The sequence below is a fragment of the Salmo salar genome, chromosome 13, assembly GCF_965601325.2.
Source record: "Salmo salar chromosome 13, fSalSal1, whole genome shotgun sequence".
NCBI lineage: Eukaryota > Metazoa > Chordata > Actinopteri > Salmoniformes > Salmonidae > Salmo > Salmo salar.
In genome coordinates this window covers 92,134,588-92,161,080 of record NC_138303.1, presented here as the reverse complement: position 1 = coordinate 92,161,080, position 26,493 = coordinate 92,134,588, and the positions used below count along the sequence as shown (strand labels likewise).

The 26,493-nt window shown below is 42.1% G+C and overlaps 2 protein-coding genes across 6 annotated transcripts in view; both read right to left on the bottom strand.

The window, feature by feature from the left end:
• LOC106568101 (protocadherin alpha-C2) overlaps positions 1-26,493 on the bottom strand; it is a 77,176-nt gene that overhangs the window by 32,593 nt on the left and 18,090 nt on the right. Inside the window, exon 1 of one of the 5 annotated variants that reach the window (XM_045692363.2) lies at positions 23,922-26,439. The exons of 3 other annotated variants lie outside the window; for them this stretch is intronic. In XM_045692363.2, coding sequence (XP_045548319.2) covers positions 23,922-26,288 — 2,367 coding nt within the window. In that variant the 5' untranslated portion in view covers positions 26,289-26,439. Of the gene's footprint in view, positions 1-9,848; positions 12,431-23,921; positions 26,440-26,493 lie in introns of those variants that run through there. One more of the 5 variants, XM_045692361.2, reaches the window with a different exon arrangement.
• Positions 15,614-18,858, bottom strand: LOC106568103 (protocadherin alpha-8). Its single transcript, XM_014138137.3, has one exon. It carries the CDS (start codon positions 18,655-18,657, stop codon positions 16,261-16,263), a length of 2,397 nt encoding a protein of 798 aa, XP_013993612.2. The 5' UTR covers positions 18,658-18,858; the 3' UTR covers positions 15,614-16,260.

Here is a 26,493-nt window from a genome sequence, read left to right as displayed (position 1 = left end):
GTCTGTGTCTCTGCTGATGCATAACATGGTAAAGAGAACATCCATCACACAGAAATTGTGGGGGATCAGTGACACGTAAAAAAGGTAGACCTCTACAAACAATTTCAAGCACTGAGGAGTTCTAATGGATAAATCTCTTGGCTGAGTAAGACATCTAAAATTGGAGCCTTCTAAAGACACTTCCAGAGACAACTCCCATCCTTCCCCCTTCCATCACCACCACTACACAGACAGAGGGCGCCAGTGAACTTGCTAGCAGCCAATGCACCCAGCTCGGCTTAGCTTGGTCTGCCACCTGCAGCCCTCGACAGAAACATACCAGCCAAGCCATGCAAAGACTGACTGATCGAAACACTAGATTATCATGACCTGGGCCTTGCAGCTATAGAAATGCATAATAAAGAACATACTGCACATCTTAGAGAAGACAATGAAATGACTAGAAACACATCACGTACTTACAGCCGTGATATACTACAGATAAAGGGATATCTAGGTGTAGCTCTGTGTGTGTTCTCTCTCTATCCATCCATCTTTCAGTCAGTCACTCTCTCTCTCTCGTACTGATCTGTAATGATGTTATGCCCTTGGCTCTGACCCATGACCTTTTGATGTGAGCAGACTAATGGATGAGGGTGGACTAATGATGGTTGTATAACGGTAGATAGATGGCTACGGATGACCATTTTTGTAAGAGGGATGCTGCTGCCTCCCCACTGGCCCTGCTGAATAATACATAAAGAGATGCATGACCGATAGAAGAGTTGACATTTGTGAATCATCTGTCCAAGCAACACACAGGTGTTGTGGCACGGAGTGGAGAGAGATGGCGAAAAGAGAGAGAAAAAAGGGAAATAGGAAGAGAATGAGGTAGGGAAGGACACAATAAAAGAAGGTGGGGGATGAGAAAAGAGAGAGAGACCTGCATGTGACAGTGTGTGTATCTGAAGCCACACCTTTCCCCCAGCATAGCCCTATATCTGGCTTCAGTGGTGCAGTGGAGAAATACAGAGTGGAATATTACTGGCAGGCATCCTACACAGCCTGCAAGCCAATGTGTGTGAGAATTCGTGTGTGTGACTCTGCATATTACATTACACACCCTCCTTAATGCAGTACTCAGCATAAATTAAACACAGATGTTTCCAAATATATCAGTCTATTAATATGATTGTAAAATTCTTCCTGAATTCCCTTGGGCATTTGGAGCAGGCTTGCTTAAGGTACAAACAAAAGAAGAAGGCATGAAAGGATATCCTCCTCTCCTCTCCTCTCCTCTCCTCTCCTCTCCTCTCCTCTCCTCTCCTCTCCTCTCCTCTCCTCTCCTCTCCTCTCCTCTCCTCTCCTCTGTCTTTGCTGCACTGCAGGGACTTGATTATCTCTCTTCCTTTGACAGCCTTACAGCACTACTAACTAAAGACAGACAAAGTTTAGAAACTCACTATTTTCGTGGATGCTATCTGAACAATAGTGTTAATATAGCATGGGTAATTGTCCCTGTGGTGCCCCAGAGCACCAGCAGTACGACTCCCAGAGAAATGTAATCTATCAGCTCAGGGAGTGGACTGGGGAAATCAAATCACACAATAGGAATGTACCATACACTCTCAATTTCAACTAATACGGGATAAAAAGTAAATTAAATATTGTCATATACAGCCACTTTGTGAGATGTGTCATCTCCGTGTGAGACACACTTCATCTGTAAGGTCAACAAGTGAAAAAATGCCTTTATCATAATCCTCATCCCAGCCACCCAACATAGAAGTGGGCTCTGTGTAATCTCCTGCTCTCAGGGAGGAGGTGATTAAGGAGGAGCACAATTTGATTCAATCTCCTCAATTGGTTCAGAATGACTCTAGAAGTACTTACAAAGAGTTAGAGAAAAAAAGTGTAGAACACATTTAACGAGATCCTGCTTCTATATGGTGATAGAAGACACTGTGAAATCTGTGAAAACAGAGAGAAAAGAAAGGGAAAGAGACAGAGCGAGAGAGAGACAGAGACAAAGAGAGAGAGCAAGACGGAGAGAGAGACAGAGAGAGAGAGACAGAGAGAGAGAGAGCAAGACGGAGAGAGAGAGAGCGAAGGAGAGAGAGACAGGGAGACAGAGAAAGACAGAGAGAGAGAAAGAGAGAGAGAGAGAGAGAAGGAGAGAAACAGGGAGACAGAGAGAGAGAGCAAGATGGAGAGAGAGAGAGAGAGACAGAGAAAGACAGAGAAAGAGGAGCAGGGCTCTAGCCCAGGCGTGTCTCTGGGGAGCGAGGCTGCAGTATCGCTCTGAATGCAGCAGTGAGAGTGAATCCTACTGCCTTCCACACATAATGCAAGTGGGATTGCTCCAGTGCTCCGGCTTGCAGACCCAAGACCCTCTAATCCATGTATCTCTCTCTGCCAGATGGGCCAGGCGGAACCACAGGCCTGACCCACTTACAGCTGGAGTCATCCATGTCCTCTGTCAAGGACTCATGCACAACTGACCCATGGGATGGCATTACAGAAACATGCTATCATTACCTATCCTCAGTGAGAACCACAACACACAGTCAGAGCTGAGCTCAGTGGCATAGAGTATAGGCAATTATAGGGAAATAATGCACTCTCTAGAATGCCCTTCATGCCAATCAGAAGGGAGTATTCAACAATGCCATGGTATAAGCTGAAATCATGCATCGATGTCAATGGGAAGTTTACATGTAAGTTTGAATGAATTGGATCAGTATACATTGTCACAGTCCCCTCTGGACCTTAGAATGACGGCTATATTATCTTTGTTCCCTGAGAGGCCATGACAGAATGGCTACACAAGCTGTGACAAACACAGACACAGAACAAATACAGAGCAGGCAAAGAAAGGTTAACATGATTATATGGAGGTTGACTTGTGAGGTGAACAGGCAGGCCGCACATCTGTGGCTGTCTCTAAACACAGACCCATCCACAGTGGCCATGCACAGAGATGGATAATGAGCACGGTATACCATAAGACTGAATCTATGTCGATTAACTTGCATGATTAACTGACACACTGACATTGAGATTGTACTGTACTTACGGTACTCGAGCTAATAAGAATAATTATTATATATTCACATTAATACCAATTACAGTAGTTAAATGTGAAAGTCCATTAGAAGCTTTAGGGTGGAGGTGTAAAGGGCATCACTACCATTAGGAGCCTCTGTGAACTGCAGTAATGCACTGCCCTAGTTCATAATCACACAGCTAAATAAGTGACATACTAACCAAGTTTCCATCCAACCTTTTTATGCTGTAAAGTTCATGTCGGATAAAAATGTCATGACAGGCCTGACAGAAACACAACATTATTCGGTAAACATTTCAAATGTAGACAAGACAGAATACACTAGACAAGCTGGGATCTTTTTGTGTCAGTAAAATTAATTATGCGAGAAATGGCTTTGGAAACGTTTTTATGCGCAAATATTGATATAATAACTATCATACTGAAATAAACTTGGAGTCATGAAAAGTCTGTGTGGTCCTCCCAATACTACTCGGGAAAGCATGCAGTTTGTTAGGGTATAGAGTAAATACATCTCAGATACAGGTAGGCTGTGCAGTATAGTCTATATTATGAGATTATTATGGATAAGAGATAGAACATTTTTATTTGTCAAACGCAGTCAAGCATCGATCATCAGAATAAGACCCTCAAAATGTATTGGAAAGGAGCATCAAGATCACAGTTCACTTTCACCACCCTGTGAAGTTTCATCTGTAGCCTAATAAATTGTATGGTTTCCTAAATCGTAGTGGGAGGACCACCCGCCATATAATAACGTGACTCCAAGTTACTTAGATATGATGGTTATTATACTGTATCAATATTTGCGCATAAAGGCACAAATTTCGCGCATTATTAATTTTACCGACAGAAAAAGATCCCACCATGTCAAACCAACAAATTATCCGTTGGGATTTATAAAACTGTACCGAAACTTCCTGTTTCCATCACAGCTGTCATAAAAAAAATTGTATATATGGTATGACTTTACTCGCATAAAAACTGTGGATGGAAACTTGGTTAAAGACGATATTCCCATCCATCTGGAACCAAACTGATTAAAGTTCAGTTCAGTAAAGTTGTGCAATATAATCTTCAATATAATCTTAAAGCCTATATAAATATGGTAAGAATGGAAAGGCTGAGTTTTGTGTTGATCTATGTTTGACAAACAACAGTAAATTAGGAGAGTGCAGAATGCTGATGTGGACTTGTAGACTTGTTTACGTGCTGCTGTGCGGTTTGATGCTAACTTTTCTTTGCTACCTGACAACTTTACGGTTTTTACTTTTTAATTACGGTTTTATTTTTTTATTTTTTCCCTCGCTCAACTTTTTCAGCCCGGACGCTTTATCTGGACATGGTTCTACACGACCTCCACCAGGTGTTGCTAACATTTACGATAGCATATTTCAATTTACAAAAAAAAAGAATGACTGCGTTTTCGTCTTTTGAGCTTCTAGTCACGAAATCTATGCAGCCTACTCACTCACTTATAACTACTGTTTACAGGCCTCCTGGTCCGTATACAGCGTTCCTCACTGAGTTCCCTGAATTCCTATCAGACCTTGTATTCATGGCAGATAATATTCACATTTTTGGTGACTTAAATATTCACATGGAAAAGTCCACAGACTCACTCCAAAAGGCTTTCGGAGCCATCATCAACTCAATGGGTTTTGTCCAACATGTCTCCGGACCTATTCACTGCCACAGTCATACTCTGGACCTAGTTTTGTCCCGTGGAATAAATATTGTGGATCTAATGTTTTTCCTCATAATCCTGGACTATCGGACCACCATTTTATTACGTTTGCAATCGCAACAAATAATCTGCTCAGACCCCAACCAATGATCATCAAAAGTCGTGCTATAAATTCTCGGACAACACAAATATTCCTAGATGCCCTTCTAGACTCCCTCCAACTACCCAAGGACGTAAGAGTACAAAAGTCGGTTGACCACCTAACTGAGGAACTAAATGTAACCTTGCATAATACCATAGATGCAGTCGCACCCCTAAAAACAAAAACAGTTGTCATAAGTAACTAGCTCCCTGGTATACAGAAAATACCCGAGCCCTGAAGCAAGCTTCCAGAAAATTTGAACGGAAATGGCACTACACCAAACTGGAAGTCTTGCGACTAGCTTGGAAAGACAGTGCCGTTGTTGCGGTTGTGTGGAGAGACAGACCAAGGCGCAGCGTGCTCGGAGTTCCACATCTTTATTTTTTGTGAAACTTACAAAACAAAAAGGAAACAAACAACGAACCAGAACATAAGAGGTGCAGCATACTCAAAATAAGATCCCACAAAAACCAGTGGGGAAATGGCTGCCTAAATATGATCCCCAATCAGAGACAACGATAAACAGCTGCCTCTGATTGGGAACCATACCAGGCCAACATAGACATAAAACAACCTAGATAACCCACCCTAGTCACACCCTGACCTAACCAACATAGAGAATAAAAGGCTCTCTATGGTCAGGGCGTGACAGCTGTACAGTATCGAAGAGCCCTCCATGCTGCTCGATCATCCTATTTTCCAACTTAATTGAGGAGACTAAGAACAATCCAACATTTACTTTTGATACTGCCATAAAGTTAACTGACACGCAGCATTCCCAAGAGAGGATGGCGTTCACTTCAGCAGTGATAAATTCATGAACTTCTTTGACGAAAAGATCATGATCATTAGAAAGCAAATTACGGACTCCTCTTTAAATATGCGTATTTCTCCAAAGCTCAGTTGTCCTGAGTTTGCACAACACTGCCAGGACCTAGGATCAAGGGAGACACTCAAGTGTTTTAATACTCTATCTCTTGACACACACATTGATGAAAATTGTCTTGGCCTCTAAACCTTCAAGCTGGATACTGGACCCTATTCCAACTAAACTACTGAAAGAGCTGCTTCCTGTGCTTGACCCTCCTATGTTGAATATAACAAATGGCTCCCTATCCACCGGATGTGTACCACTCACTAAACTCACTAAAAGTTGCAGTAATAAAGCCTCTCTTGAAAAAGCCAAACCTTGACCCAGAAAATATTTTAAAAAACTATCGGCCTATAGCGAATCTCCCATTCCTCTCAAAAAGTTTAGAGAAGCTGTTGCACAGCATCTCACTGCCTTCCTGAAGATAAACAATGTATACGAAATGCTTGTCTGGTTTTAGACCCCATCATAGCACTGAGACTGCACTGGTGAAGGTGGTAAATTACCTTTTAATGGCGTCAGACCAAGGCTCTGCATCTGTCCTCGTGCTCCTAGACCTTAGTGCTGCTTTTGATATCATTGATCACCACATTCTTTTGGAGAGATTGGAAACCCAAATTGGTCTACACGGACAAGTTCTGGCCTGGTTTAGATCTTATCTGTCAGAAAGATATCAGTTTGTCTCTGTGGATGGTTTGTCTTTTGACAAATCAACTATACATTTCGGTGTACCTCAAGGTTCCGTTTTAGGACCACTATTGTTTTCACTATACATTTGACCTCTTGGTGATGTCATTTGGAAACATGTTAACGCTCACTGCTATGCGGACGATACACAGCTGTACATTTCGATGAAACATGCTGAAGCCCCAAAATTGCCCTCTCTGGAAGTCTGTGATCCAGACATAAGGAAGTGGATGGCGGCAAATGTTTTACTTTTAAACTCAGACAAAACAGAGATGCAAGGTCTAGGTCCCAAGAAACAAAGAGATCTTGTGTTGGATCTGACAATTAATCTTGATGGTTGTACAGTCATCTCAAATAAAACTGTGAAGGACCTCTCTTTTGACGAACATATCAAGACTGTTTCAAGGACAGCTTTTTTTCCATCTTCGTAACATTGCAAAAATCAGAAACCTTCTGTCCAAAAACGACGCAGAAAAATGTATCAATGCTTTCGTCACTTCCAGATTAGCCTACTGCAATGCTTTACTTTCCGGTTACCCAGATAAAGCACTAAATAAACTTCAGTCAGTGCTAAACACGGCTGCAAGAATCTTGACTAGAACCAAAAGATTTGATCATATTACTCCAGTGCTAGCCTCTCTACACTGGCTTCCTGTTTAGGCTAGGGCTGATTTCAAGGTTTTACTAACCTACAAAGCATTACATGGGCTTGCTCCTACCTATATTTCCGCTTTGGTCCTGCCGTACATACCTATACCTACGCTACGGTCATAAGACTCAGGCCTCCTTACTGTCCCTAGAATTTCTAAGCAAACAGCTGGAGGCAGGGCTTTCTCCTATAGAGATCCATTTTTATGGAATGGTCCACCTATCCATGTGAGAGACGCAGACTCGGTCTCGAACTTTAAGTCTTTATTGAAGACTCATGTCTTCGGTAGGTCCTATGATTGAGTGTAGTCTGGCCCAGGGGTGTGAAGGTGAACTGAAAGGCACTGGAGTGACGAATCTCCCTTCTTTCTCTTCCTGGCCGGTTCCCCTCTCTCCACTGGGATTCTCTGCCTCTAACCTTATTGCGGGAGCTGAGTCACTGGCTTACTGGTGCTCTTCCATGCCGTCCCTAGGAGGGGTGCATCACTTGAGTGGGTTGAGTCATTGACGTGATCTTCCTGTCCGGGTTGGCGCCCCCCTCGGGTTCGTGCAGTCGGGGAGATCTTGGTGGGCTACACTCGGCCTTGTCTCAGGGTAGTAGGTTGGTGGTTGGAGATATCCCTCAAGTGGTGTGGAGGCTGTGCTTATACAAAGTGGGTGGGGTTATATCCTGCCTGTTTGGCCCTGTCCGTGGGTATCATCAGAACAGGGCCACAGTGTCTCCCGACCCCTCGTCTCAGCCTCCAGTGTATTTCTCCTGTCTTATCCGGTGTCCTGTGTGAATTTAACTATGCTCCCTCTAATTATTTCTCTCTCTTTCTCATTCTCTCTCTCTCTCTCTCTCTTTCTCTCTCTCTCTCTCTCTCTTCTCTTGGATGACCTGAGCCATAGGACCATGCCTCAGGACTACCTGGCCTGATGACTCCTTGCTGTCCCCAGTCCACCTGGTCATGCTGCTGCTCCAGTTTCAACTGTTCTGCCTGCGGCTATGGAACCCTGACCTGTTCACTGGACGTGCTACCTTGTCCTGGACCTGCTGTTTTGGACTCTCTCTCTACCACACCTGCTGTCTCTAACTGAATGATCGGCTATGAAAAGCCAACAGACATTTTCTCCTGAGGTGCTGACCTGTTGCACCCTCTACAACCACTGTGATTATTATTATCTGACCCTGCTGGTCATCTATGAATGTTTGAACATCTTGGCCATGTTCTCTTATAATCTCCACCCGGCCCAGCCAGAAGAGGACTGGCCACCCCTCATAGCCTGGTTCCTCTCTAGGTTTCTTCCTAGGATCCGGCCTTTCTAGGGAGTTTTTCCTAGCCACTGTGCTTCTAAATCTGCATTGCTTGCTGTTTGCGGTTTTAGGCTGGGTTTCTGTACAACACTTTTGGACATCAGCTGATGTAAAAAGGGCTTTATAAATAAATTTGATTGATTGATTGATGTTTTGCTATAGCTTGGTGGTGCTGAAATAGACCTATACTATACCTCAGTACTGATGCTGCTGTCCACACTGGTGGTGCTGAAATAGGACTATACTATATATCAGTACTGATGCTGCTATCCACACCGGTGGTGCTGAAATAGGACTATACATCAGTACTGATGCTGCTGTCCACACCGGTGGTGCTGAAATAGGACTATACTATACATCAGTACTGATGCTGCTGTCCACCCCGGGGTGCTGAAATAGGCCTATACAAAACTATGCTGGTTTTCGCTCCCCCCTTGTACTTGATTGATGAATTAAGGTCAATAATTTGTAAGGTCAGTAATTTGTAAGGTCAGTAACTAGTAAGGTCAGTAATTTCCTAGCCACCGTGCTTTTACATCTACATTGCTTGATGTTTGGGGTTTTAGGCTGGGTTTCTGTTCAGCACTTTGTAACATCTGCCGATGTAAAGCTTTATAAATACATTTAATTTGGAGAACTCCCTTCACCTAGGTCTAAATTGAAATGAAAAAACTAAACCCCGCAGACACTATGCCCTCCGTGGAATGAGTTTGACAGCCCTGCTCTAAAGGTCTAACACCACGTATGATGAAGCAGCAGTAGCTGTTATGTGAAATCTTCACAATCGAAGACAATGTATAGGCTTATATTTACATGCACACTAATAATTCGATATTAAACGGATTGTGCCATTAGCCAGATTATGCAATAGTCATGTAAACACTTTACTCTGTTTATCTTAATCAGCGTAAGGTCAAAATAGAAGTAAGCATGCGCCGATTAAAACATCTGATTTTCTAAGGAATCTGTAGAATTATTAGGACATGTAAACACCTTTATCGGCGTTCCAGCTGTGTGTTTGATCTGCGCATGTGCTAGCACCAGCCGAGCGAGCCTCCCTCTTTATCACGAGTGAAGTGAGTTTGGAACAACTGAATGTACGCGTCTTAGAAGTTTTTTTTTCACATACAAACGTTATGTCGATCTTAGAATCAAATATGTTTCCCAAAAATAACATGGTCGATGTGGTAGAACGTATATTTTGATTGGGGATTTTCTGCATTCATCAGAGTGCCATCAGGTAGCCTGATTGTAAAGATTATTCGGGAAATTGTTCTTCTTGCAAAGCATGCAAAAGTTTTAATTTAACTATTATATTAATCTGACTATCCACAATAATCGTACTATTGTGTGCATGTAACCATACTCAATGTCACTGTCAATAATCATCCAACAACATTTTTATATAAGCCAAATCCATAAACAGTGAATGAATTAAATAGGGGGTCATTAAAGAAAACAATAGCTCACCTTCTCACTACTAGGAAGCGTTCTTGTCCTTTGAAAAGTATCCCCGCCATTAATGCTGATCAGCTCGCCATCAGCAGATGAAAACGGCGTGGGGAAAACTACTACGTCACTCTTCATTGTGTCAGAGCTGAAACACACGTCATACTGCTGAGTAGATTTGGAGTAAGACCAGCTCCCGTCAGGGTGGGTGGTGATCATGGGGGCGCTGTACCTGCTGAAACTGCCGTCTGTCCTGTGGCATTTTACAACTATTAAACTGATGAGGCTCAGTAGAAATATCACTGATACTGACACAATGGCGACGAGCAGATACAGATTTAAATCTGAGAAACTCTCCTCCTTTACAGGCAGTTGTCTGAAAGTTGTCTGCATGTCATCTGTACTTTCAACGACCACAACATCAATAGACACAGTCGCAGACAGGGAAGGTTCTCCATTATCAGACACCAGAATGACCAACGGGTGAGTTTTCAAGTCATTGTCACTCATGCGTCTCTTAGTCTGTATTTCTCCGTTGTTGGTTCCTATTCTGAATAGATTGGTCCCCTTTGGTTCAGAGATGTGATAAGAAAGCAGCGCATTATAACCAGAGTCGGCGTCTACAGCCCTGATCTTGGCCACAAAGTATCCCGCTTCAGCAGAATAAGGAATGTTCTCAGAATGAACGGAGCCTTGGTCAGAATAGGGCGGGAGAATCACAGGACTGTTGTCATTCTCATCCAAGATAAAAACGTTGACAGTGACGTTGCTGCTTAGAGGAGGAACACCAGAGTCTGTAGCCTGAACTTGAAATTCAAACTTTTTCAACTCCTCGTAGTTAAAAGATTGCAAGCTGTAAAGTTCACCATTTAATGAGTTAATACTGACTAAATGAGAACCTACAGCTCCCTTTGAGTGGCTGTTCAAGTCTGAATACCTCACCTGGGCGTTTTCATTAGCGTCTGGATCATATGCGGACACAGTGTACATGAGCGCTCCAGTGGGTGCATTTTCCTTGACGTACACATTGAGGGTTCTGTCTGCGAAACGTGGTGCATTATCATTTACATCAGAAATATAAACCGTGGTAACGCTTGTGCTAGACAGAGGAGGAGTCCCTTCATCTGTTGCTATGATGGTGACATTGTATTGTGAGTCACTCTCTCTATCCAATGCGCCGTTGAGAACGAGAGAGTAATAATTACGATACGAAGTTTGAAGATTGAAAGGTGATTCGCCGACTAATCTACAGTTCACCTTCCCATTGTTTCCTCCATCTTTATCTATTACAGTAACGAGTGCTATAACAGTGCCAGATGTAACATTTTCCCTCACCGTGGGCAACAATGACGTAACACTTATCTCTGGCACGTTGTCATTAACATCAACTACTTCAACCAACACTTTACAATGAGTGTTGGTTGGAGATTGTCCCTTATCCTGTGCCTCAGCCCTTATTTCATAAAAAGCAGTTTCTTCAAAATCTATGACTCCTTTGATGGTGATGTCACCGGAAATGGGATTAATCGCAAATGTATGCAGGTTTTTTTCCTGACCATGTCGGCTGAATAGATATAAAACCTCGCCATTTGGACCGTCATCTAAATCAGTGGCATTCAGTGTTAAAATCTTAGTTCCTGGAGCTGCATTTTCATTCACACGTATTTTGTAAAGAGGGCTGCTAAAAACAGGTGTATTGTCATTGTTATCCAACACATTAACTACAATTGCCATTGTCCCGGATCGAGCAGGGTTTCCCCCATCAGTTGCAGTCACTAAAAGATTGATAACCGCCTGTCTCTCTCGGTCTAATGCTTTCTGTAACACCAACTCAGCAGACAAACGTTGCTCTCCACCGCTCTGTACATCCAAAGAAAAGTGCTCATTTGGGCTCAACGTGAAGGTTTTTACCCCATTCGAGCCAACATCAGGATCCAATGCGCTCATCAACGAGAACCTAACACCAGGAGGCACCGATTCAGATATATTAAAGACGTGTGCTTTCACAGGGAAAGTGGGTGGATTGTCATTGATGTCCACAACATGTATCTCCACCCGATGCAGGCTCAATGGATGATTAACAATGGCCTCTAGATGTAAAGCGCACGAACGAGCATTTGGACAAAGCTCCTCCCGGTCGATTCTCTCGGTCACATACAAGACTCCCGTTTTCAGATTTACATCGAAGTACCTCTTATTTGAGGCAGAGACGAGCTGAAACATTCGTGACTCCATATCTTGTACGTTCAGATTCAAATCCTTAGCCAAATTCCCAACGAACGTACCCTGGTTTACTTCCTCGGAAATATAATACACAATTTCTTCGGAGGACACTTGCATGAAGGAACACATGAGTAACAAGTACAAATAAATCCGCGAGTGGATGTAAATTGTAGAAGTAGTCATTGTCTCCACAAACAGTAACAATGCAACCCAGTAGTCATTAAAATTCAAACCACTTATTGCTAAACATAGCTTCACAGATTAAAGCAAAACAATATCCTTCACAACTCGTTCGCTCCAAGTCCCTGTTTCATTTCACAGAGGAGGCTTCTGTCCTGGTCACATGAGATTCTGTGAGAGGCGGAGTCCACTAAAATAAGTTTTTTTTATACATGATTCATGGTCTGTAGTGCCACCGTGTGGAACATTTTTTAAAGACAAAATAATGCACATCTCTGCTGTTTAACGACGAGTAGCCAAAATTATATGCATTCTATATATACAGTACTAGTCAAAAGTTTGGACACACCTACTCATTCAAGGGTTTTTCTTTATTTTTACTACAAAAGATGTGTGAAACAAATCAAAATATATTTGAGAGTCTTCAAAGTAGCCACCCTTTGCCTTGATGACAACTTTGCACACTCTTGGCATTCTCTCAACCAGCTTCACCTGGAAAGCTTTTCCAACAGTCTTGAAGGAGTTCCCACATTTGCTGAGCACTTGTTGGCTGCTGTTTATTCACTCTGCGTACCAACTCATCCCAAACCATCTCAAATGGGTTGAGGTCTGGTGATTGTGGAGGCCAGGTCATCTGATGCAGCACTACATCACTCTCCTTCTTGGTCAAATAGCCTTTACACAGCCTGGAGGTGTGTTGGGTCATTGTTCTGTTGAAAAACAAATTATAGTCCCACTAAGCGCAAACCAGAGTGGGATGGAGTATCGCTGCAGAATGCTGTGGTAGCCATGCTGGTTAAGTATGCCTTGAATTCTAAATAAATCACAGACAGTGTCACCAGCAATGCAGCCCCACACCATCACACCTCCTCCTCCTCCATGCTTCAAGATGGGAACCACATATGCAGAGATCATCCATTCGCCTACTCTGCATCTCACAAAGACACGGTGGTTGGAACCAAAAGTCTCGAATTTGGACTCATCAGACCAAAGTACAGATTTCCACCGGTCTAATGTTCATTGCTCATGCTTCTTGGCCAAAGCAGTCTCTTCTTCTTATTAGTGCCCTTTAGTATTGGTTTCTTTGCAGCAATCCAACCATGAAGGCCTGATTCAAGCCGTCAGCTCTGAACAGTTGATGTTGAGATGTGTCTGTTACTTGAACTCTGTGAAGCATTTATTTGGGCTCCAATTTCTCAGGCTGGTAACTCTAAAGAACGTATCCTCTGCAGCAGAGGTAACTCTGGGTCTTCCTTTCCTGTGGCAGTCCTCATGTGAGCCAGTTTTATCATAGAACTTGATGGTTTTTGCAACTGCACTTGAAGAAACTTTCAAAGTTCTTGACATTTTCCAAATTGACTGACCTACATGTCTTAAAGTAATGATGGGCTGTCATTTCTCTTTGCTTCTTTGAGCTGTTCTTGCCATAATATGGACTTGGTCTTTTACCAAATAGGGCTATCTTCTGTATACCACCCCTACCTTGTCAAAACACAACTGATTGGCTCAAACGCATTAAGAAGGAAAGACATTCCACAAATTAACTTTTAACAAGGCACACCTGTTAAATGAAATGCATTCCAGGTGACTACCTCATGAAGCTGGTTGAGAGGAATCTAAGCGTTTGCAAAGCTGTCATCAAGGCAAAGGGTGGCTACTTTGAAGAATCTAAAATCTAAAATATATTTTCATTTGTTTAACACTTTTTTTCTTACTATATGATTCAATATGTGTTATTTCACAGTTTTGATGTCTTTGCTATTATTCTAATAACTTCTAAATGTGGACACACTGATGTGTTGTGGAATGTCTGTGTAGATTTTGTATACAAACATGATGCTGTGGGTCATTTTGACCCAGAGGCTTTCATGTGTATAGATATTTGCACAGGTCCAAAATAAACAAGTCTCTTTGATGTATACTGCTCAAAAAAATAAAGGGAACACTAAAATAACACATCCTAGATCTGAATGAAAGAAATAATCTTATTAAATATTTTTTTCTTTACATAGTTGAATGTGCTGACAACAAAATCACACAAAAATAATCAATGGAAATCCAATTTATCAACCCATGGAGGTCTGGATTTAGAGTCACACTCAAAATTAAAGTGTAAAAACACACTACAGGCTGATCCAACTTTGATGTAATGTCCTTAAAACAAGTCAAAATGAGGCTCAGTAGTGTGTGTTGCCTCCACGTGCCTGTATGACCTCCCTAGAACGCCTGGGCATGCTCCTGATGAGGTGGCGGATGGTCTCCTGAGGGATCTCCTCCCAGACCTGGACTAAAGCATCCGCCAACTCCTGGACAGTCTGTGGTGCAACGTGGCGTTGGTGGATGGAGCGAGACATGATGTCCCAGATGTGCTCAATTGGATTCAGGTCTGGGGAACGGGCGGGCCAGTCCATAGCATCAATGCCTTCCTCTTGCAGGAACTGCTGACACACTCCAGCCACATGAGGTCTAGCATTGTCTTGCATTAGGAGGAACCCAGGGCCAACCGCAACAGCATATGGTCTCACAAGGGGTCTGAGGATCTCATCTCGGTACCTAATGGCAGTCAGGCTACCTCTGGCGAGCACATGGAGGGCTGTGCGGCCCCCCAAAGAAATGCCACCCCACACCATGACTGACCCACCACCAACCCGGTCATGCTGGAGGATGTTGCAGGCAGCAGAACGTTCTCCACGGCGTCTCCAGACTCTGTCACGTCTGTCACATGTGCTCAGAGTGAACCTGCTTCATCTGTGAAGAGCACAGGGCGCCAGTGGCGAATTTGCCAATCTTGGTGTTCTCTGGCAAATGCCAAACGTCCTGCACGGTGTTGGGCTGTAAGCACAACCCCCACCTGTGGACGTCGGGCCCTCATACCACCCTCATGGAGTCTGTTTCTGACCGTTTGAGCAGACACATGCACATTTGTGGCCTGCTGGAGGTCATTTTGCAGGGCTCTGGCAGTGCTCCTCCTGCTCCTCCTTGCACAAAGGCGGAGATAGCGGTCCTGCTGCTGGGTTGTTGCCCTCCTACGGCCTCCTCCACGTCTTCTGATATACTGGCCTGTCTCCTGGTAGTGCCTCCATGCTCTGGACACTACTCTGACAGACACAGCAACCTTCTTGGCACAGCTCGCATTGATGTGCCATCCTGAATGAGCTGCACTACCTGAGCCACTTGTGTGGGTTGTAGACTCCGTCTCATGCTACCGCTAGAGTGAAAGCACCGCCAGCATTCAAAAGTGACCAAAACATCAGCCAGGAAGCATAAGAACTGAGAAGTGGTCTGTGGTAACCACCTGCCGAACCACTCCTTTATTGGGGGTGTCTTGCTAATTGCCTATAATTTCCACCTGTTGTCTATTCCATTTGCACAACAGCATGTGAAATGTATTGTCAATCAGTGTTGCTTCCTAAGTGGACAGTTTGATTTCACAGAAGTGTGATTGACTTGGAGTTACATTGTGTTGTTTAAGCGTTCCCTTTATTTTTTTGAGCAGTGTATTTTGTTTTTACTGGTTCTGGATCAACTATTATAACTATGTTTGGGTGACAATGACCATTCCCAAGCTTCTCTTTCTCAGTGTGAAGCAGCAGATCTCTGACACAGACACTCAAAAATGAGCTCCAAACACAAAATGCTTGTTTGTGAGAAAGGAAATATGTTTAACAAATAGTTAAATATAGAGTTTTGAAATGAAATATTCTTGTATTTCTTATTTCTGAAAGGTCTGACAAGACAAAATCAAGTTTTGTCTGTTTTTACTTTGACTGTCTTGAGTGTGTTTAAACTGTGCCTGGCTCAATGTGACCCATACCAAAATTGACGTATTTTTTTCTTCAGCAAAGCACAAGGGTTAAATACATATAACTTCCTAGTACTGGCAAGTCACATTTCATTACCTAAAAGGCTAATATAAGCCAACAATCAAGAAAATTTAAGTTAGGCCTAAATAGAATATAGGGAAATCCAAAACGAAAACACAACCATAACAGTATGTTAAAATCATGGTTTTGAATAGAATAGGGGGTCATTAAAGAAAACAATAGCTCACCTTCTCACTACTAGGAAGCGTTCTTGTCCTTTGAAAAGTATCCCCGCCATTAATGCTGATCAGCTCGCCATCAGCAGATGAAAACGGCGTGGGGAAAACTACTACGTCACTCTTCATTGTGTCAGAGCTGAAACACACGTCATACTGCTGAGTAGATTTGGAGTAAGACCAGCTCCCGTCAGGGTGGGTGGTGATCATGGGGGCGCTGTACCTGCTGAAACTGCCGTCTGACCTGTGGCATTTTACAACTATTAAACTGATGAGGCTCAGTAGAAATATCACTGATACTGACACAATGGCGACGAGCAGATACAGATTTAAATCTGAGAAACTCTCCTCCTTTACAGGCAGTTGTCTGAAAGTTGTCTGCATGTCATCTGTACTTTCAACGACCACAACATCAATAGACACAGTCGCAGACATGGAAGGTTCTCCATTATCGGACACCAGAATGACCAACGGGTGAGTTTTTAAGTCATTGTCACTCATGCGTCTCTTAGTCCGTATTTCTCCGTTGTTGGTTCCTATTCTGAATAGATTGGTCCCCTTTGGTTCAGAGATGTGATAAGAAAGCAGCGCATTATAACCAGAGTCGGCGTCTACAACCCTGATCTTGGCCACAAAGTATCCCGCTTCAGCAGAATAGGGAATGTTCTCAGAATGAACGGAGCCTTGGTCAGAATAGGGCGGGAGAATCACAGGACTGTTGTCATTCTCATCCAGGATAAAAACGTTGACAGTGACGTTGCTGCTTAGTGGAGGAACACCAGAGTCTGTAGCCTGAACTTGGAACTGGAATGTTTTAATTTCTTCGAAGTTAAATGACAGTAAGCTGAATATTTCACCAGTTAGAGAATTTAAGTTTAGAAATGTTGACAAACGGGCGAATGTTTTGTTTTTTGATAGTGTATACGTCAATTGAGAGTTTTCATTGATATCCGGGTCATTCGCTGTCACGCTGCCAACACGAACCCCCACGGGACTGTTCTCCTCTATATAAAAGTTCAATATGGGCTGCGGAAAGAGTGGGGCGTTGTCATTCACATCAGAAATGTGTACAGTAATAACACTAGTACTGGAGAGAGGTGGGGTCCCTTCATCAATCGCTTTAATAGTTACGTTATGAAGAGAGGCACTCTCTCTGTCTAGAGGCCCGTCTACCACTAAAGAATAATAGTTCTTATACGACGACTGTAATTTAAAAGGAAAATCTCCTATAATAAATGCGTTGATGAGTCCATTTTTACTCCCATCTTTGTCTCCAATACTCAATGAAGCCACTGCTGTACCTTTTTCGGCATCTTCTTTGACTGCAGTGGTCAGTGATGTTATTTCTATCTCGGGTGTATTATCATTGATATCAAGTATTTCAATTAGGACTTTTGAATGGGCACTCCTTGGTGGATTACCCTTGTCTTTTGCTTGTACACGGATTTCAAACGCAGGGTTCTCCTCGTGATCTAAACCTCCTTTAATGGTTATTTCACCTGTGTGCTGATTGACTGCAAACAGCCTATGAAGATCCATTTCTCTGTTACCAATGAATGAGTATTCAATCTCACCGTTTGCAGCTTCGTCTATGTCTGTTGCGTTGATGATTAGAACTAAAGTTCCAAATGTAACATTTTCTAAGACTTGGACTTTATACAGAGATTTAGTGAAAATCGGGCTGTTGTCGTTCACATCTATCACATTAATTATTATCTCTAAAGTCCCGGATCGTGGAGGTTTTCCTCCGTCAACAGCTATCAGTACCAGCTTAATCACAGCTTGTTTCTCTCGGTCTAAAGCTTTCTGCAGCACTAACTCAGCAGTCACACTCTGCTCTCCACCGCTCTGTACATCCAGAGAGAAGTATTCATTCGGGCTGAGGTTGTAGGTTTTTATCGATTTACTGCCAACGTCCGCATCACCGGCAAGTGGTAATGGAAATCTTTCACCTGGAGAGGCATATTCGGTCATATTGATAACGTGAATGCGCTCTTGAAATGATGGCGCGTTGTCATTTATGTCCAAAATGTTTACTTCAATACGATGGATTCGCATGGGATGATTCATTATAGCTTCTACATCTATGGAGCATTTTATGGAGTTGGGGCAGATGGCATCTCTGTCAATTATCTCATTGACAAAAAGAACGCCAGTCTTCACGTCGATATCAAAATACCTCCGTCTGGATCCGGTTACTATCTGAATCTCTCTAGATTCTAGTTCCCTCACGTTAAGATTTAGGTCTTTGGCGATATTTCCAACAAATGTTCCTTTATCCACCTCCTCTGAGACTGAATACACGAACTGTCCGGAACACAATCCCCATGAACAAAGCAGCAGAAGACATTGTATCCCAACACGTCTTCTGTGGTCACACAGGCCCATCGCTGTACAAGTAAACGCTTGTCCAAAATATACTAAAAGGGAAAAAATGAAAATAATACAAGCTCTGCTAATCCGTGTTGATACAACCCAAGTAATCCAGGACGCACAAGCATTTTCCTCTCATCCCAAAACACACTACTGGTTTCAACTCCATTCCTTTTTTAGTATTCACATGACTAGTCCAGCATTACTCCTCCTAGAAATAATGTTCATGGTCAACAGCGACATCCTGTGTTTGTTGTATATACACAGCACAAATACTATTCACATAGCAGTTTATTTATTTTACCTTTATTTAACTAGGCAAGTCAGTTAAGAACAAACTCTTATTTTCAATGACAGCCTAAGAACAGTAGGTTAACTGCCTTGTTCAGGGGCAGAATAGCAGATTTTTATCTTGTCAGTTCGGATTTGATATTGCAACCTTTCGTTTACTAGTCCAACGCTCTAGCCACTAGGCTCCCTGCTGCCCCTGTAAGTTTGCTATGTCTCTATTACACTACCGTGGTTCTTAATGATAAAAATAAATAAATAAACAACCCTTTACAGAGTTCAAGTTCAAATATAAGGATGAAACTGTAACAATAGTGTATCTTCGACCTGTAAACAAGCTGGTTTGGTCATGTGTGTAACAGTTTTGCTTCCGTCCCTCTCCTCGCCTCGCACCAGGGACCGTCTGAACACAGCAACAACTGCCTCCCACAAAGCACCGTTACCTAACGCTCCACAAAAGCCAAGGGAAACAACTACTTCAGTGTGTCAGAGCGAGTGACGTCACCGATTGAAACGCTTTTAGCGCGCTCCCGCTAACTAGCGATTTCACACCAGTTACATGTGATTACACATGGGAATCGAAAACAATTAACAATTCTGAGACATTGCAAACATGACCAAGTAGGCTACATTATGTAGATTGAGAGACTTGCTAGCACTGCTGGTAATGATTTAACATAAATGATGCGCAGATAATAACTTTACCGGTTGTTGCTTCTACAATAAACAACCCAAAACTACAATATGTTGACAGGTTCACAAATGAATCTGATAGAAAGGAATAACATACGAAAAAAACATAACAGGTCCTGAATTGAAGAGCCAAACACCTCATCAATTTAGAGCTGGATTTTTCCTGACCAAAACCGTACCAGACAACTTCAGCTGTCTCATCAAGTTAGAAGGGATGAACTCCAACAAATTATGTAGAATTTGCGCCGCAAGATAATAATTAGTCAGTTAAACAAAAAACGATAACAACGCAATGACAAAAAAGCAGATACCTTATGAAAAGTTATCCTTCCTTACGTTCTCAATATTTGGCAGGGTGGAGTCCTTTGAAAAGTGTACCTTCCATTAATACTTATCAGCTTCCAATCAGCATCAGCAGGTGGAAACAGCGTGGGGAAAACTACTACGTCACTCTTCAGTGCTTCAGAACTAAACACACATTTTTCTGCTGAGTAGATTTGGAGTAAGACCAGCTCCCATCTATTCTCCTTGAAATCCGTGTTAATAAGACGTTCTGGATAACGGGGTGGGTTGTCTTTTACATCAGAAAAGTGTACAGTAACAACACTGGGGATGGAGAGAGCTGGGGTCCCCTCGTCCATAGCAACAATACTGATGTTGTACTGAGAACATTTCTCTCTGTCCAGAGGCCCGTCCACAACTAAAGAGTAGTGATTTTTATAAGAACACTGCAGTTTGAAAGGAACAGTATCACTTATCTGACAATTCACAATTCCATTTTTACCCCCATCTTTATCTGAGAGCATTACTAAAGCAACAGCAGCGCCAGACTTGTCATCCTCTCTTACTGTGCTCATGAGTGATGTTATTGCTATCTCTGGAGCATTGTCATTTATATCGACTACTTCCACCAACACTTTACAATGTGTCGTTTTTGGAGGTTGGCCTTGGTCTGCAGCCTGGACTCGTAACTCAGTCCCAACGTTTTCTTCATAGTCGACATTACCTTTCACTGATACATCCCCAGTATATGGGTCAATAGCAAATATACTAGATCCTTTTTCATTACTGTTACCAACAAAATAGTAAACAATGTCACTGTTGATATCCTCATCCAAATATAATGAAGTGAGATATATTATTTTGGTTCCAATCGGAACTTTCACTTTGTAGAGAGGTTTGCTGCCAAATTGATTGTTGTCATGTATTTCCATTACATGTACAATGATCTATAATGTCTCGGATCGAAGGAGAAAATAGTCTTGCCGAAATCCCCCCCTACCTTTTAATTTTCTTAATTTTGTGGCTAGAGTCAAATACTCTATGTGGCACACATCAGAGTCAAATAATTTCTATAGAACAAACTTCACGTCAGGATAGGCAACCAAAATGAATAGTTATATAATTACATAGAGGAGGGAGTAAACTGTAGGCAAGCAATAAACATTTCAGAACAACTACTAGTCAAATAAGATATGGGAGAGATGACGAATTTTGGTAAAGAGATTTATTAATAGACTAATACACTTGAAACAAATAGCCAAACCGAAACCTGCAGACATTACTAGTGCCTCTCCCCGCGACCAAACCGACATATAAAATCTAATGAAAAGCAGCCTAACGTGATCAGAAATCTCAACTAGCAAGCAAGTCGCAGCAATTAAGAATTGAGTGCGTGCACTTTCACAAGAAGGTGTGGGGGATTCAGGCAAGGGAGGGGGTTCTGCACTACCGGAAAGGCCCATCACTATCCACGGACCTCCCGATTCTTATGTAGGCTGAAGTTGTTTATGATAGTTTCATTATATTGCAAAGTATCGTTAAGAATAATCTCTCGACTAGTATACCGCGGTTCTTTTTACATACAGTACATCTCGAGTGCATTCTCCTCTCACCAAACTTGCTTGACTGTGCCTTCAGCAGGGGAAGTGCGGGAAGGAAGGAGGAACCTGATCAACACAATATAATCACGGTTGACAGCAACACCAAGTGTTTTTACTGTATTTTTAACATTTTTATAATAAAGATGTATTATTTTAGTTATTCAAAATATTGGTATCAACAGAATTGCAGAAATGGAAGCAGATTGATTTGTTTGGTTTGCTAAGCTAGCTAGCTAACTAGCTATAGCTGTGTACTGTTTGCATTCAAAAAATGCATTCAGCACCACTCACTTCTAGTTTCCCCCACTTCTAGTTTCCCCCTATATATATATATATATATATATATATATATATATATATATATATATATATATATATATATATATATACAGTTGAAGTCGGAAGTTTACATACACTTAGGTTGGAGTCATTATAACTTCTTTTTCAACCACTCCACAAACGTCTTGTTAACAAACTAAAGTTTTGGCATGTCGGTTAGGACATCTACTTTGTGCATGACACAAATCATTTTTCCAACAATTGCTTACAGACAGATTATTTAATTTATAATTCACTGTATCACAATTCCAGTGGGTCAGAAGTTTACATACACTAAGTTGACTGTGCCTTTAAACAGCTTGGAAAATTCCCGAAAATGATGTCATGGCTTTAGAAGCTTCTGATAGGCTACTTGACATAATTTGAGTCAATTGGAGGTGTACCTGTGGATGTATTTCAAGGCCTACCTTCAAACTCAGTGCCTCTTTGCTTGACATCATGGGAAAATCAAAAGATATCATCCAAGACCTCAGAAAAACAATTGTAGACCTCCACAAGTCTGGTTCATTCTTGAAGCAATTTCCAAACGCCTGAAGATACCACGTTCATCTGTACAAACAATAGTACGCAAGTATAAACACCATGGGACCACGCACCCATCATACTGCTCAGGAAGGAGACGCATTCTGTCTCCTAGAGATGAACGTACTTTGGTACGAAAAGTGCAAATCAATCCCAGAACAACAGCAAAGGACCTTGTGAAGATGCTGGAGGAAACAGGTACAAAAGTATCTATATCCACAGTAAAACGAGTCCTATATCGACATAACCTGAAAAGCCGCTCAGCAAGGAAGAAGCCACTGCTCCAAAACCGCCATAAAAAAGCCAGACTACTGTTTGCAACTGCACATTGGGACAAAGATTGTACTTTTTGGAGAAATGTCCTCTGGTCTGATGAAAAAAAAATAGAACTGTTTGACCATAATGACCATTGTTATGTTTGGAGGAAAAAGGGGGAGGCTTGCAAGCCGAAGAACATCATCCCAACCGTGAAGGACAGGGGTGGCAGCATCATGTTGTGAGGGTGCTTTGCTGCAGGAGGGACTGGGGCACTTCACAAACTAGATGGCATCATGAGGCAGGAAAATTATGTGAATGTATTGAAGCAACATCTCAAGGCATCAGTCAGGAAGTTAAAGCTTGGTCGCAAATGGGTCTTCCAAATGGACAATGACCCCAAGCATACTTCCGAAGTTGTGGCAAAATGGCTTAAGGAAAAGAAAGTCAAGGTATTGGAGTGGCCATCACAAAGCCCTGACCTCGATCCTATAGAAAATTTGTGGGCTGAACTGAAAAAGCGTGTGCGAGCAGGTTTGACCCAAGTTAAACAATTTAAAGGCAATGCTACCAAATACTAATTGACTGTATGTAAACGTCTGACCCACTGGGAATGTGATGAAAGAAATAAAAGCTGAAATAAATCATTCTCTCAACTATTATTCTGACATTTCACATTCTTAAAATAAAGTGGTGACCTAAAACAGGGAATTTATACTAGGATTAAACGTCAGGAATTGTGAAAAACTGAGTTTAAATGTATATGGCTAAGGTGTATGTAAACTTCCGATTTCAACTGTAAATAACATAAGGAACGCCTAAAGAAAAAAACTAACAAATGTATCCAATGAACAACACTTTCTTCCTAAATTTAAGGTATTGCGTACCTTACCTTAGTGGTGTAAACTAGGGCCTACATCTAAATGTCATTTCAGTTTTCAATTTTACATTAAACAACTAAATACTACAATATTATGACAGGTTCATACCTTTATCTGTTAGAGGAGAATACGACACAACTTTGCTGCAGTTTTATCTAGAAAAAGTGAGCAAGAATGAGACTGACTAACCAAAGTAGCCACAGGTTGCTGTCCATGGTGTTGAATTGAAAAGCTGCATGCTGCATCAATTTGGAGCAAAATTTCACCCAAACTATACCGTACCCATGACATTTGTCAAGTTAAAACGGAACTTAACCAAGTTTTTCGGGAACTTGAAAAAATATAATGTGCACATAAGACAATGTCAATTTAAAAAAAGCAATTACAAAGCAAAATCCTTAGAAAAAGTGATCCTTACCTTCTCTGAGCTCGGAAGCGTTCTTGTTCTTTGAAAAGTGTCTCCTCCATTAATACTGATCAGTTCATCATCAGCAGGTGGAAACGGCGTGGGGAAAACTACAACGTCACTCTTCATTGTGTCAGAGCTGAAACACACGTCATACTGCTGAGTAGATTTGGAGTAAGACCAGCTCCCGTCAGGGTGGGTGGTGATCATGGGGGCGCTGTACCTGCTGAAACTGCCGTCTGACCTGTGGCATTTTACAACTATTAAACTGATGAGGCTCAGTAGAAATATCACTGATACTGACACAATGGCGACGAGCAGATACAGATTTAAATCTGAGAAACTCTCCTCCTTTACAGGCAGTTGTCTGAAAGTTGTCTGCATGTCATCTGTACTTTCAACGACCACAACATCAATAGACACAGTCGCAAACAGGGAAGGTTCTCCATTATCAGACACCAGAATGACCAACGGGTGAGTTTTTAAGTCATTGTCACTCATGTGTCTCTTAGTCCTTATTTCTCCGTTGTTGGTTCCAATTCTGAATAGATTGGTCCCCTTTGGTGCAGAGATGTGATAAGAAAGCAGCGCATTATAACCAGAGTCGGCGTCTACAGCCCTGATCTTGGCCACAAAGTATCCCGCTTCAGCAGAATAAGGAATGTTCTCAGAATGAACGGAGCCGTGGTCAGAATAGGGCGGGAGAATCACAGGACTGTTGTCATTCTCATCCAGGATAAAAACCTTGACAGTGACGTTGCTGCTTAGTGGAGGAACACCAGAGTCTGTAGCCTGAACTTGAAACTGGAACTGTTTTACTTCTTCATAGTTAAATGACTGCATGCTATATATCTCACCAGTTAAAGAGTTTATGTTTATCATTGTAGACAAGGGTATTGCATTATTGCCTTCTAAAAATGAATAAGACATCTGAGCATTTTCATTTATGTCTAAATCATTCGCAGTCAAGCTGGCAATATGACCTCCAACTGGACTGTTTTCTTTTAACTGCACCATGATGGGCTCTGAGAAGCGAGGTGCGTTGTCATTCACATCAGAAATGTGCACACTAATAACTCTAGTGCTGGAGAGAGGTGGGGATCCTTCATCTGTTGCAACAATGGTTACATTATACATTGAAACAAGTTCTCTGTCTAGTGGCCCATCAACTAATACAGAATAGTAATTATTATATGAAGACTGCAACTTGAAAGGACCAGAACCTGCAATGTTACACTGAACTATTCCATTCTTACCCCCATCTTTGTCAGTGACTGTGACTAAGGCAACAGCTGTGCCTGTTTTCACATCCTCGCGAACAGTGTCAATGAGTGACGTCACTGATATTTCTGGAGTGTTATCGTTCTCATCAATAACTTCAACTAAGACTTTACAACGTGTACTCCTAGGTGGAATACCCTTGTCTTTTGCTTGGACTCTTAACTCAATCGCAGCATTTTGTTCATGGTCAATCACTCCCTTTACCTCAATCACCCCTGTCTCAGGAACGATAGAGAATAGAGCTTCGTTTTCAGGCCCATATCCAACTAGAGAATATATTACTTCACCATTTACTCCTTCATCTATATCCGAAGCAAGAAGAGAAGTTACTTTTTTTCCTACCGGTGAATTTTCATTCACTTTCACTTTGTAAAGAGGTTTGCTGAAAATTGGATTGTTGTCATTTATATCCATAACGTTTACCACTATCTGTAACGTCCCTGATCGAGGAGGGTTTCCTCCATCAACAGCAGTCAGTGTCAGCTGGATCACAGCCTGTTTCTCTCGGTCTAAAGCTTTCTGCAGCACTAATTCCGCAGACACACTCTGCTCTCCACCGCTCTGTACATCAAGAGAGAAGTGTTCATTTGGACTCAGCTTGTAGCTGTTTACCGAGTTACTACCAACATCTTGATCTTTTGCAGTGGGTAATAGGAATTTGTCTCCTAAAATAGCTATCTCTGTAATATTCATTGTAAGTGTATTACCTGAGAAAAATGGTGCGTTGTCATTTGTATCCAAAATCTCTATCTCGATCCGATAAAGACTATGCGGGTTTTGTGCTAGGGCCTCTAAATTTAAGGCACAAGTCTTGCTCGTCACACATAGGTCTTCTCGATCGATTCTCTCGATAACAAACAGAGCACCAGTCTTAACATTTACATCAAAATACTTTTTGTTAGATCCGGCTACAATCTGAAACATACGAGACTCCAATTCCTGAACGTTGAGATTGAGGTCCTTGGCTATATTCCCAACTACGGTTCCCTTGTTCACCTCCTCTAAAACAGAATAGACAATCTGACTGGATGATACATTCCAGAAACAAAGAAGAAGCAGAATCCGAATCAAAATACATGCATGGAGAAAGAGGCCCATCGTTATCCACGGTTCAGTTGTTAGTTCCAAACATCGATAATTAGATTCTGAAACTAGTGTTATCTAGCATAAAAACATAAGACATAAAACGCCCAAAACGCAGTGAGAATGCTTTCTTGGATAAAACACAAACAGAGTGCGATGTATCCTGGACCTGTACAAAGCCCTCCCAGCTCATGACAAACCATAGAGGGAGGGGCACCAG

Excerpts from the sequence above, each read along its gene's own strand:
- LOC106568103 (XM_014138137.3), bottom strand. The coding sequence starts at position 18,657 with ATGGGCCTGTGTGACCACAGAAGACGTGTTGGGATACAATGTCTTCTG.